This window comes from Micromesistius poutassou (assembly GCF_964030765.1).
Source record: "Micromesistius poutassou genome assembly, chromosome: 16".
NCBI classification, from domain to species: Eukaryota; Metazoa; Chordata; class Actinopteri; order Gadiformes; family Gadidae; genus Micromesistius; species Micromesistius poutassou.
Genome location: NC_140286.1, coordinates 974,727 through 985,919, shown reverse-complemented (window position 1 = coordinate 985,919; position 11,193 = coordinate 974,727). Strand labels below are relative to the sequence as shown.

General features: G+C 54.0%; 1 protein-coding gene across 1 annotated transcript; it reads right to left on the bottom strand.

Moving 5' to 3' along the window:
- Window positions 1–2,463: 2,463 nt before the first annotated feature.
- Window positions 2,464–10,494, bottom strand: prss56 (serine protease 56; the record flags this gene model as incomplete). The annotated part of the gene is made up of 14 exons (XM_084481412.1): window positions 2,464–2,637; window positions 2,773–2,879; window positions 2,987–3,611; window positions 4,011–4,231; window positions 4,474–4,665; window positions 4,790–4,978; window positions 5,234–5,393; window positions 5,807–5,949; window positions 6,422–6,578; window positions 6,707–6,815; window positions 7,099–7,291; window positions 7,708–7,971; window positions 8,471–8,629; window positions 10,392–10,494. The coding sequence occupies 14 exons, from the start codon at window positions 10,492–10,494 to the stop codon at window positions 2,464–2,466; spliced, it is 2,796 nt and encodes a 931-aa protein (XP_084337538.1).
- Window positions 10,495–11,193: the final 699 nt, after the last annotated feature.

Below are 11,193 nucleotides of genomic sequence, written 5' to 3'. Positions count from 1 at the left end.
GCACCGACCCGCGACGCTCACACACACACACACACACACGCACGCACACACACACGCGCACACACAAACAAGCACATATCACGCACACGCACACAACAGTGTGTGTGATGACACCTGATGAATGAGCAGCGGTTCCAAAAGCTCCTTGGTTTTTGACGGGCGAGAGAGGATGCCGAGAAGGGGAGAGTGCGAGAGAACAGGTGTGTCCATCCCTCCCTTTAATCCGTCCCCTGGAGCCGCTCTGGGCAGAGTGAAGATGTCACACACACACACACACGCACACACACACACACACACACACACACACACACACATAGACACACACACACACACACACACACACACATCTATGTTTTCTCCTTTACATTATTAAAACATTACGCTACAGATGACCACTTGTACAACTGGTTTCTGGTAGGGACAATAGGGACATGTCCAAATCATTGTCTAGAAACGTGTCTACCTAGTCTAAAATTGATTCCTTTGCAGTGATCTTTTCACCGTTCCTAACCTTTCTAGCCCTGTTCCTGACCGTCCTACCACTGTTCCAGACCTTCCTAATCCTGTTCCTAACCTTTCTAGCCCTGTTCCTGGCCTTACTAGGCCTGTTCCTGACCGTCCTACCACTGTTCCAGACCTTCCTAGCCCTGTTCCTGGCCTTACTAGGCCTGTTCCTGACCGTCCTACCACTGTTCCAGACCTTCCTAGCCCTGTTCCCGATGTGCCCAGCCCCCTCTTCCCCAGCCTGATGAGGCTAGCCCTGATTCGATCAGCCTCCACCACAGCCTCGATGTGGGCTACCGTTATGATCCTGCCACCGCCCCCGCCCACTACATGTTTTTTTGCTTTGTGTCGTTAGTGTTATGTCGTCACCTGTGTGTTACTCAGTGATTCTCTTCACCTGTGTTCCATGTACTTCCATAGATCCTTCCCCTGTTTGTCAGTTCCTCGTTGGTATTGTGTTTGTTTTCCGTCTGTGAGGTTTTTTTCAAGAAAAGCTTCCTTGCACGCCTACCGTGAGTCGGACCTTAGCCGCGATGCAATGACAACGACAACGACAGAAAGAATGGAGTGAATAAGAAAACAGAGGGAAGAGAGAGAAAAAGAAAATCGAGAGAAAAGAGAGAAAAATGATTGAGGAATCTAACCCAATAACCCTTACCTTAAAACCAAACTCTAAAACCAAACACCGATAGGAAAACTTAGCCTTAATCTATATATAGCCTTAGTACTATCTTTGTCCTTGTCAATTTTCCATTTATGATTCTACATCTGGATGTTTATAACATGGTTCCGGTCATGTCGGTTATCACATTGCCTGTCTCATGCTGTCTCATTGGCTGCCCTCCAACTTAGCAACGCACCTCCTTCACTTCCAGGCCAACAGCTGCTGGCGTACGCAATCGGCAAACCCCACGACACAGACATTCACGCAGCCGTCGGATGCAAAAGGTCAGTCTAGTACGGCATCCAATCCCCAGGCGATAAATAAGGAGTGAGTCTGGTTGTGTGGGGCGTGGGGGGCCGGGTGGGCCGGGTGGGCTGGTGTGGTGGAGGTAGTGGCAGCGGCAGCTGCCGCGTTGATTGGAAGGCTTTCATCTAATGGTTCGGTCGCTCCCGCAGAATGCCGAGGTCACACCCGCCGTCGGCCCTGAGTCTTGTCTAGAGAATGTCTGCTGCTGCTGCTGCTAGGTTCCTGGCATGGGACCACCTCACCAGCCGCACCCCACCACCATTATGCCGACTCCACCGCCCCCCCCCCCCCCCCCCCCCCCCCTCTGAATCAACAGTGGAATAGAACGGGATTAGCAGCTCTGTACTCTCACGTTTGGTCAGCCCAGGAGGGTCTGCCTTTGAAGGTTTGGAAGTGAAAAAGGATCACAACCAGCCTTTTTTTTTGTCATGGTACACAATTTCAACAACTGATACAAGTAATTGTTGTTTTAATCACGTATATTGATATATTTTTTAATTTCTTTAGAAAAATACAAATCCATTTTTCTATACAAATAAATATTGTAACAAACAAGATATGCTATTTACAGTTTGTATACTTCACAAGAGGCTCAACCTTTGCAAAATCCACAAATTCTTTTTTACATCACGAATAACTTATTCTTTTTTTTTTTTTTGTACATACTCTTAAATTAGAAATGGCTGCGTCTCAACCACCAACCTCAACACATAACCTGTGGCTTCACTGTGATCAATGATCAATCATCACGCTGATACATTCATGGCTGGGATTGACTTCAGTCCAAAAAAAACGGATGGAGAGTTTTTGTGGAGAACCCTTCACTGGTATCGGATACAGCTCCAGTCCCAAGTCAGTCGCAAAGCAGGGTTCTGAAGCTGTGTGTGTGTGTGTGTGTGAAGAAGTTGTCGTTCCCAACAGAACCCTGGCTGTACGTGTCCGACGTGCGTCCTTGGGTCTCTCCTCCCAGTGTCCGGGCCGTTTCAGACCTATGTCTTGAGCGCCTCCAGCGCCAGGCCGATGACGCGCGGCATACTGCGGTAGAAGGACTCGTTCTCCAGGCCCACCAGGCTGTAAAAGGTCAAAGGTCGTCCTCCCACCACCGCTCGGACCCGAGCCTGGTACAGACCCCGGTCGTTTTTGGTGCTGAGATCCACCAGCACCTGAAGGAAAGGAAAAAGACGGCACCACGGGGAAGGAAAGATTAAGCGACGGAACAACGGACAATCCCTTTGTTTTCACCTCCGATCTCAGTGTGGATTTCCCCCTCGCTGGTCCTCGCCTCTTGAGCGTCCTACCTCTTGGATGTTCATGCGCAGGTTCTTGCTGGCGATGCCCAGCACCCAGTGGTACGAGTCTTTCACTTGTCTCACGTTCTGGGCGGACTCTGTGACTCCGGGACAAACTAACAAAAGAAGATACACACCGTCGATTAGGTTTCAGCATCTAAAAATAATATATATATAAAATAAAATAATCGATGAACAATGACGACGAGAAGAGGACACGTACCGGCTCCGCCCAGCTGCCTCTTGTGGAGCAAGCTTCTGCGTCTCCTGCGGGCGGCGTTCCAGGGGAGGGGGGTGGTCTGTCCCAGGACGGGGGTGGTGGCCCTCTGGTCCGCCTCCACCTCTGTCTGGACGAGCGGAGGAGGCGTGGAGGACCGGACAGGAAGCGGAGGCCGGGCTCCTTGACCTGGGGTCCTGACCACCTCAGCGGGGTCCTCGCGACCAGACGCGACCTCTTGACCCGTCGCCGCCGCCGGAGAGCCTTCCGCAGGAAGCCCGGACGAGGACCCCGCCTCGTGTCCCTCTTCCTCCGGCACAGTTCCGTCCCCCTGAGACCGATTGGATTGGCGGCCGGTGACCCCCACCACCGGGGCGGCCGTCGTGAGTCCAGCCCCCTGGGAGTCCGTGGCGGAGGCGGGGTCGTTTTGATCCAAAAGCGTTCCTAGGAACGCCGCGGAGAACGCCGCTCTGTCGGGAGCAGAGTCCTCGCCGGGGGCGACGGAGTCCAGGTCCAGGTCCAGGTCCAGGTCCAGGACGGGGGGCGGCGCTTTGGAGTGAAGCTTGGAGCGCAGCTCTGAGATGACGGACTGATACTCCTCCTGTAGCCGGCGCACGGCGGGCTCCTCGGCCTGGGAGCACAAACACAATTCAGCTTTACGTCAGTCAAGTGCTTGAGCTTTGTTTATATTATAAAACATACATTAATTACATACATTTTGCAGGGTGCGATTTGTTGCTCTGGTATTTGTATTTTATTATATATATATATATTATTATATTAATATATTATTATATTATATTATATATATTTATTATTATGAAAATTAAATGTTGCATGTCTTTTTAGTTTGCATTAAAGATGAATGTTCAACTGTTGGAAGTGTAGGCTAATAGGGCCTACCATTAACTTAAAAAAGGAATTAGGCCAGGTTGATTGACAATTTTTTCATCTCCCCCCCCTGGTTTTTTGACAGATCGCACCCTGCAGATAACAGCTATAACACCCGGGATTCGTGCTCTCAACCTACCTGCACAAACAGGCTGTCCTCCTGTGTCAGCGCCGCAGAGGGAATGACCGCTGAGATCGGGTCAGTGCGGTCCTCTACCAGGTCCTCAGCCAGCCCCGTGAGGTACTTCTCCCAGTCGTCCAGCAGGGGCCCCACCTCCCCAAACAACGCTGGCGAGGAGGCTGCTGCGGGCGGCCGGAGCCTCGGCTGCTCTGCTGGTCCGCCGGCGCCCCCTAGCTGCTCTGCAAGAAATAACACCCACCTGTTACCACCAGCTGCCGTTGTATCACTAGTTAGCAACGACGTCTCACAATTAAAAGGTGGTTGCTTGGAAGATGTTCTTGAGTAACGTTCATTGCAGCGTGTTGGATGATAGTGTGTACACAATAGACAGGCTTCATCGTAGGTTCAACTTCAACCTCAGGTTGTGCCGAAGGCGGTGAGGGACAGGGGGGGCGGGGGGGGGGGGGGGGGGGTGGTGTACCTGGTGTTTGTAGGGGACTGAGGCGCTGGCCCAGGTCCCTCCTCTCCCGCGTGTGAGTGAAGGCCGTGTTGTAGATGTGCTCCACCAACTGGGGTAGGGTCTGGGTGAAGAAGGTCAGGTCCACCTTGTCCCTGATGTAGTCCTCCGCTCTCTGCAGCAGGTCCAGCAGCGTCTGCAGGAACGAGTGCAGCTCTGTAGAGGGGGGGGGAAGAGGACATAGATGGAGGATCAGATAACGTTTAGATACCGTCGAACGAAGACACTTGGATGTCCGTGACGGTGAGGTCACTGGGCGACGTCGCACAGCGGTACTCACGGCATTTCTTGAAGCGGTTCAGACACCGCTCCTCGGCCATGCGGCCGCAGGCACTGGGGGACTGGCCGGCCGGGCAGGTCAGGGCGTAGAAGCGACACAGGGAGCTGAACTCTGACCTCTGCTCGTCTTCCGTCAGCTCAGAGGTCTTGAGCAGCTCAGCGCAGGTGGGCTCCCGGCTCCCGAACGACTCTGCGGAGAATCAGAGATCAGGGTTTAGAGATTAAAAAAAAAACGAGCATTTTAATGAAGGAGAACCCTTTCAAAGTTGAGATTTGCTAACAAATGACCAGGTTGATTTTCTATGAACTCACTCTCTCTCTCTCTATTAACTTAGCGGGCGGGAGTGTTCTAGTGGTAAGGAGGTTTGACCTTTAGCAGAAAGGGGTCTGGGGTTCCAATGTCTGCAAGCAAGATGCCCACAAAAGCGCCTGCTAAAGGACTCACTCTGTATCTCGGCCTGGATCCAGTCGGAGAAGGCCGACACGCGGGTGTAGACGCCCGGCTTGCCCTTCTCCCCGCAGCCGTCCCCCCAGGAGGTGATCCCGTAGAGCTGGAAGCGCCCGGACATGCGGTCCTGGTAGATGAGCGGACCCCCGGAATCTCCCTGCGACCGGAGACGACAACAACGGGGAGAGAATAACGTTTTAAACCTTCAGTAGACCTCAAACCTCAACGCCGCTGGAGCAGGTGACACGTGAACACTAGTGCTTCAAGACAGAGCTCCAACTATAGCTCCAACAAAGCTGTCGTTCATGGGCGCAAGAGGGATGCGGAACAGAGTCGTCTATTTGGTACGCATAAGTAAACATTGTCAGAGCAAGGAGTGCCGTCAAGTGCCCGCTTTGCTCCTCCTGATGGTTCTAGTGGACAGTGGTATCCACTCCCCTAACCAATAACACGGTGACATGTGCACTGCCGTTAGAAGGGGTGTTGTACACCATCGTAATGTAAACACTCTCAAGGCTGTTTTTATGACCCTATCCATTCAGACGGCCTGGCGCTGCCCACGCTGCTCACCTGGCAGGAGTCCACCCCCCCGGACAGGTAGCCGGCGCACAGCATGGTGTTGGTGACCAGCTCCTTGCCCAGGGCGTTCTTACAGGTGCTCTGGGGCAGCAGGGGCACCTTGGCCTCCATCACCACGTCAGCAGACGGGCCGTCTGGAGAGAGAGAGAGACACGATGGGGATGCAGACGAGGATGGTGATGATGTTATCGATCAAAGGGTAGGTTCTAAGGAACCCTTTTGATCTCCAAAAAGGGAAGAAATGAATTGAATTGAATGAAATTCATTTCTTCCCTTCATTTCTTCCCTTTTTTTGTTCATTTCTTGTAAATTGTTACGTGTTTTTACGTATTTTTTATTTAATTAATATGGGAGCTTAATCAGTGCTGCGGACATCACATTCCTTTCACTCTATATTACTCTATTTGTCCTGCACCTGGCCAGAAGGTGGGATGTGCACACAGCTACTTTTTTGTACATTGGCTATGTATGTACACACACACATCGCTTTGAGACGAAAAAACAAATCCTTCCTCATCAGTCAGGACCTACAGGACGTACGTCGTCTATCTGCCCTCATCGAGTGTGTGGAGTGTTGGGACTCTGACGTCAGTGTCGTTCCGTTACCTTCGAAGAGGGAGCCCCAGCCCGCCACCAGGCACGGGCTGCCGGTGGGCGGGTCCACGTCGGAGGGCAGGCACACGGGGGTGACCCGCTCCGACAGCACCACGGGGGAGGTCAGCTCCACCAGGGCGATGTCGTTGTTAAACGTCTTGGGGTTGAACTGTGAGCACGACGAAAGAGAGCGAAGATTAGCGTATTGGTTATTGATTGATTGATTTATTCCTTTCAAGGCGCGTTCAAAGTGGTTCGTTTCATGAGACGTAACACGGCCCTGATGTGAATTTGTACCTTAGGATGGGAGATGATACGGTTGACCTTGAGGATCTGCTCGTCAGGGTCGGGCTTGGAGATGTCAAACTCGCCCACCACGGCCGTCCAGTAGCTCTCACCGCGACTCCTAACGGGACATTGGAGGGAGACAAAGGCGAGACAAGGGTAAGTTCCCCATGATGACCGGTGACACCACCACGAATGACTAAACCACGACCAAACCAACATTAACACCAGCGCAATAACAAACGTTCAGATAATCCTACGCTTCCAAAACAGAGGCGGTCACTGCGTTGTGACGTCGCAGTGTCCAAGAGCTCTACAGTGTGAGAGGTGGAGTTCGCTCCACACACGCACACACACACGCATGCACACACACACACGCACGCACACGCACACGACACACGTACCCGGCGAAGCAGTGCGCCGCGGTGACCACCCAGGAACTGTCCACCAGCACCCCGCCACACATCAGGGCCCCGTCCAGCTGCAGGTTGACCAGCCAGGGCCAGCTGCCCGGAGGGGCCGGGGCCCCCCCGACGATCCTGGAGCGGGGCTGGGTGGCGTTGGGCACGGCCGCCAGCCTCTGGCCGCACACTGCTGCTGGGCGGGAGGAGCGGAGCGGAGCGGTCAGGGTGGAAACGATCCTCCCTGGGTTAGTGTGTAGTGTACCGTCTACGAGGCTGTACTGGAGGATCCATCATTCAGCACACACACTCTCACTCTAAAGGGACTGACAGTGGATAACCAACCAGGGGGGAGGCTCATAAGGAGCAGGTAGGGGGGATCTCGCTCTAGGATGGACTACAGGTGGACTTAGAGGGGGATCGAACCCAGTACCTCTCAGATGCTGGGAGTGCAAACAGCCCTTCTAACAGGCCTTTGCCGTTATCCTATACTAGTCCATAAATCTGACGACGTGACGACAATAACAACAGGTGCCTTCTGATCACATGGACCATGGGTCATTCTCGCCGTGGGGGTGGGGGGTGGGGGGCGGGGTGGTGGGGGGCGCTCACCCTGCGTGCGTGTCTGCGTGGCGGGCTCCAGGTTCTGCATGGTGTTGAGCAGGCTGCACTGCAGCACGCGGGCGCTGCAGCTCTCGCCCATGACGCGGACGCAGGTCTCCGTCGTGTCCTCCTCCGGGCCGCCGGCCGGGCAGCGGCGGCGGTAGAAGCCGCAGGCCTGGCTCAGGGCCCAGCTGCGCTCCCCTTCGTCCTGCAGCCGCTGCGCCTTGCCCACCAGCTCGCAGCTGGGCTCCGACGACGAGCTGGCCGGGGAGGCTGTGGAGGAGGAGGAGAGGGGGAGGAGAGAGGAGGAGAGGGGGGGGGGGGGAGTTAGAGGAGACGGTGAAGGGTCCGAGGCTAGGAAACGACGCCAAGACCGATTTTCTTTTTTCTTTTATTGATTTAATTGATTTATTATTAATTATTAATTGTTTTTATCCCCTTTTTTTTGGTTCGGGTGTGAATAATCTCTATTTCTGTATGACAGCCCTATTGTCTTCTTACTAACTGTTACTGTTTCCCTATGTTTTTTTTCCACTGTTTTACTGTTTTTATACTTAAAAACCCATTGTGTTACGCACGTTATGAGAGAATAAAGAACTACATACTATCTAAACGAATCCCTACTAGAAGAGCAATTCTCGAAAACAGACGAGGTTACACGACATGCAAACCTTATACTAAAAGACCAACAGGTTAGCGAAGGTCCACACACGCTGTGTGTGTGTGTGTGTGTGTGTGTGTGTGTGTGTGTATGTGTGTGTGTGTGACTCACAGCAGGCTCCGGCGCGCTGGCCGCAGTCCTGGAACAGGCAGGGGACGCAGCCCCGGCAGCCCGCCTCGGCCCGTCCCCGCTCCGATGACGCCCGCTCCAGGGCCGACAGTGCGCTGGCCAGGGCCGCCTCCAGCACCACCGTCCCGCGGTCGGACAGCGCTGCAGGGGTGGGGTGGGGGGGGGGGGGGGGGGGTGGGAGAGAAGACGGGCGAGGAGAGAGAGCGACGGAGAGCAGAGCAGAGAGAGGAGAGGGGGCGCGAGAAAGCGGAACAGAAGGAGGGGATGCAGAGGAAAGGAGGAGGAGGAGAGATTGATGAGAGTGGTGTCAGTGTCGTATGAAGTGCAGCTTAAGCAGCTGATGTTGAGGTGATGTTTTCAGCGGGTTCCGCTTGCGTTGTTGGAAAAAAACGACATAGGCCGACTGTCCATCCCGTCGGAAAGGTTCACTGATTGCTGACGAAGAATAAACACTCTTTGCCTTATGCAGAGACATGTGCAGTGGAGGTCCAGTTCTGCGTCAAGTCAACGCGATAAACGCTGACACTTTGGACACTTTCGGTGTCACAAATGCACCATGGCGTGGAAGCAGCTCGGGGGGGGGGGGGGGGGGACCACAGTGGGTCCCTGGCCCCGGCCCGGGTAGCGACTACATAACGAGGGGTGCATGTGAATCCCTCCTCCTGTGCGAGCAGACGGCTTTTTTTTTTTTTTTTTTTTTTTCTCATGCTGCTCTTTGAGCTGATTGGCAGCGTGTTAGCATAGCGGGCTCACGCTCACAGCGCTGTTATTGGGGCTCCTACAGACACACTTCAAAGGGACGCTCGACCCCATCCCCCTCACCCCCCCCCACCCCCACCCCCACCACCTCACCCCCACCCACCACCTCACCCCCCCCGCCCCCCCTCCTCCTCCTACAGCTCTGTGCCAGCGACAACATCACAGGACGGGCCGCGCTAACTATGACAATGGCGATTGAAGACTTAATTAGAGGGCCAGGGCTGAGCGGGCAGAGGCTAGCTGGATAGAGAGACGGGGCCCCGGGCCCCCGGGGCACACAGGCTGGCAGCCCCCAGGGGCGGCGGGGACCCCCGGGCCCCCTTGTTCTCAACACCGCCCGCCCGTATGAAGCCTGTAGTGCAGCCCCCGGGGGGAGACCAGAGGGTCTGGGGGCGCTGAGCCGTCTATACGGGGCGCCACCGGTCCCCGGATCAAAGGCTATAGGTCATACAGTGTCCAACACGGTGCTGGTGGGGGGGGGGGGGGATTCAAACCCGGGCTTCCTCGTGATGTTAAGCCCGATTTCTAACGGTGACTGGTTACCGTAGGGGTTTTATACCGTGATGGTTTCACAGCGGCAGCCGGAATAAAGGTACGAAGAACTACCTGCCGCAGCTGGTAGTTCCTTCGTACCTTGATTCAGCGGAAGATGCGCTGTGTGGTCTGTCCGCTGATTCTAAAATCAACACCTACCTATGTGAAAGTCTGTGTCGAATCTGAACGTGTGTGTTTCCCCTTGGAACAGTTCAGCTCGTTGCGAATGGTACACAGTGTGTCACAGGCCGTGAGGAGCCGTATTGTAAACATTGATATTGAGCTGTTGAATAAACCAAAGGAAAAGTCAAAGACACCGTTGACCGAGTTGAGTGAAAGCGCGACTAGCTTTAGTTTACCGGGTCTTTTACTGCAACATTTACTACAAAGGGATGCAGCTGCAGTTTTAGTCACTGTAACACGTTGTTTGGTGCTGATGAGAGCTGCCCATGTGAAGTGACTGGTACCCTCGTCAATGGTTGAACATTTGAATATTGCGCTGACACCGAGCAGTCCCCCTGGGGGCTTCACACTGGCAACGCACGTCTCAATCTAGCAGCATTCAGCATCCTCCAAGTGTCACCGGCGAGAGAGGGAAGCGTTTGTTTACCTTTGAGTGCACTCTGTGGCATCCTGTAGACCTCTCTTCCTGCCGGAGCTCCCAGGAAACAGTCCAGTCCCATCAGCAGCTGCAGCAGCGATAGCAGCAACATCCTGCTCAGGTCATCAGATCCCCCCTTTCTCCAGCGTGGAAAAACTCAACCGGTTGTAGTGTAGTGTAGAGGAGGCGCGCCGGGAACTAGTGAGAAAAAAATGCCACGCCGTCCCAGAGCGTCCTTTTGTTTTGTATCGTAGCACTTTTTTTTGCAAGTCAGCGTCTTTGCGGTCTCTCTCTCTCGCTCTCTCTCTCTCTCTCTCTCTCTCTCTCTCTGTCCCACACTGTGGTGCAGGGCATCTGTCTGTAAGTTTACTTAGAGGAACAATAGTGCCCAAGAGTGGATCCTGCTATATATAGAGCCCCAAGGGAAACACGAGTGGGAAGGGGAGGGGGGAGAGGAGAGTATATAGTCTGTGTGTGTGTGTATGTGTGTGTGTGTGTGTGTGTGTGTGTGTGTGTGTGTGTGTGTGTGTGTGTGAGAGAGAGAGAGAGAGCGAGAGAGAGAGAGTGGAGAGAGAGAGAGAAAGAGAGAGCGGAGAGAGAGAGAGAAAGAGAGAGAGAGAGTGAGAGAGAGAGAGAGTGAGTGAGGGAGAGAGAGAGAGAGAGAAAGGGAGGGAGGGATGGGAGAGGGATGCTCCCATGGCCAATACACAAACAGATGAATTCATTAAGACTGTGACAGCAAATCGGGCACCAGTTGCCAAGGCTTGGCATCACAAAGAGGTTTGGTTCTATGAAACGAGGGACGAGCTAG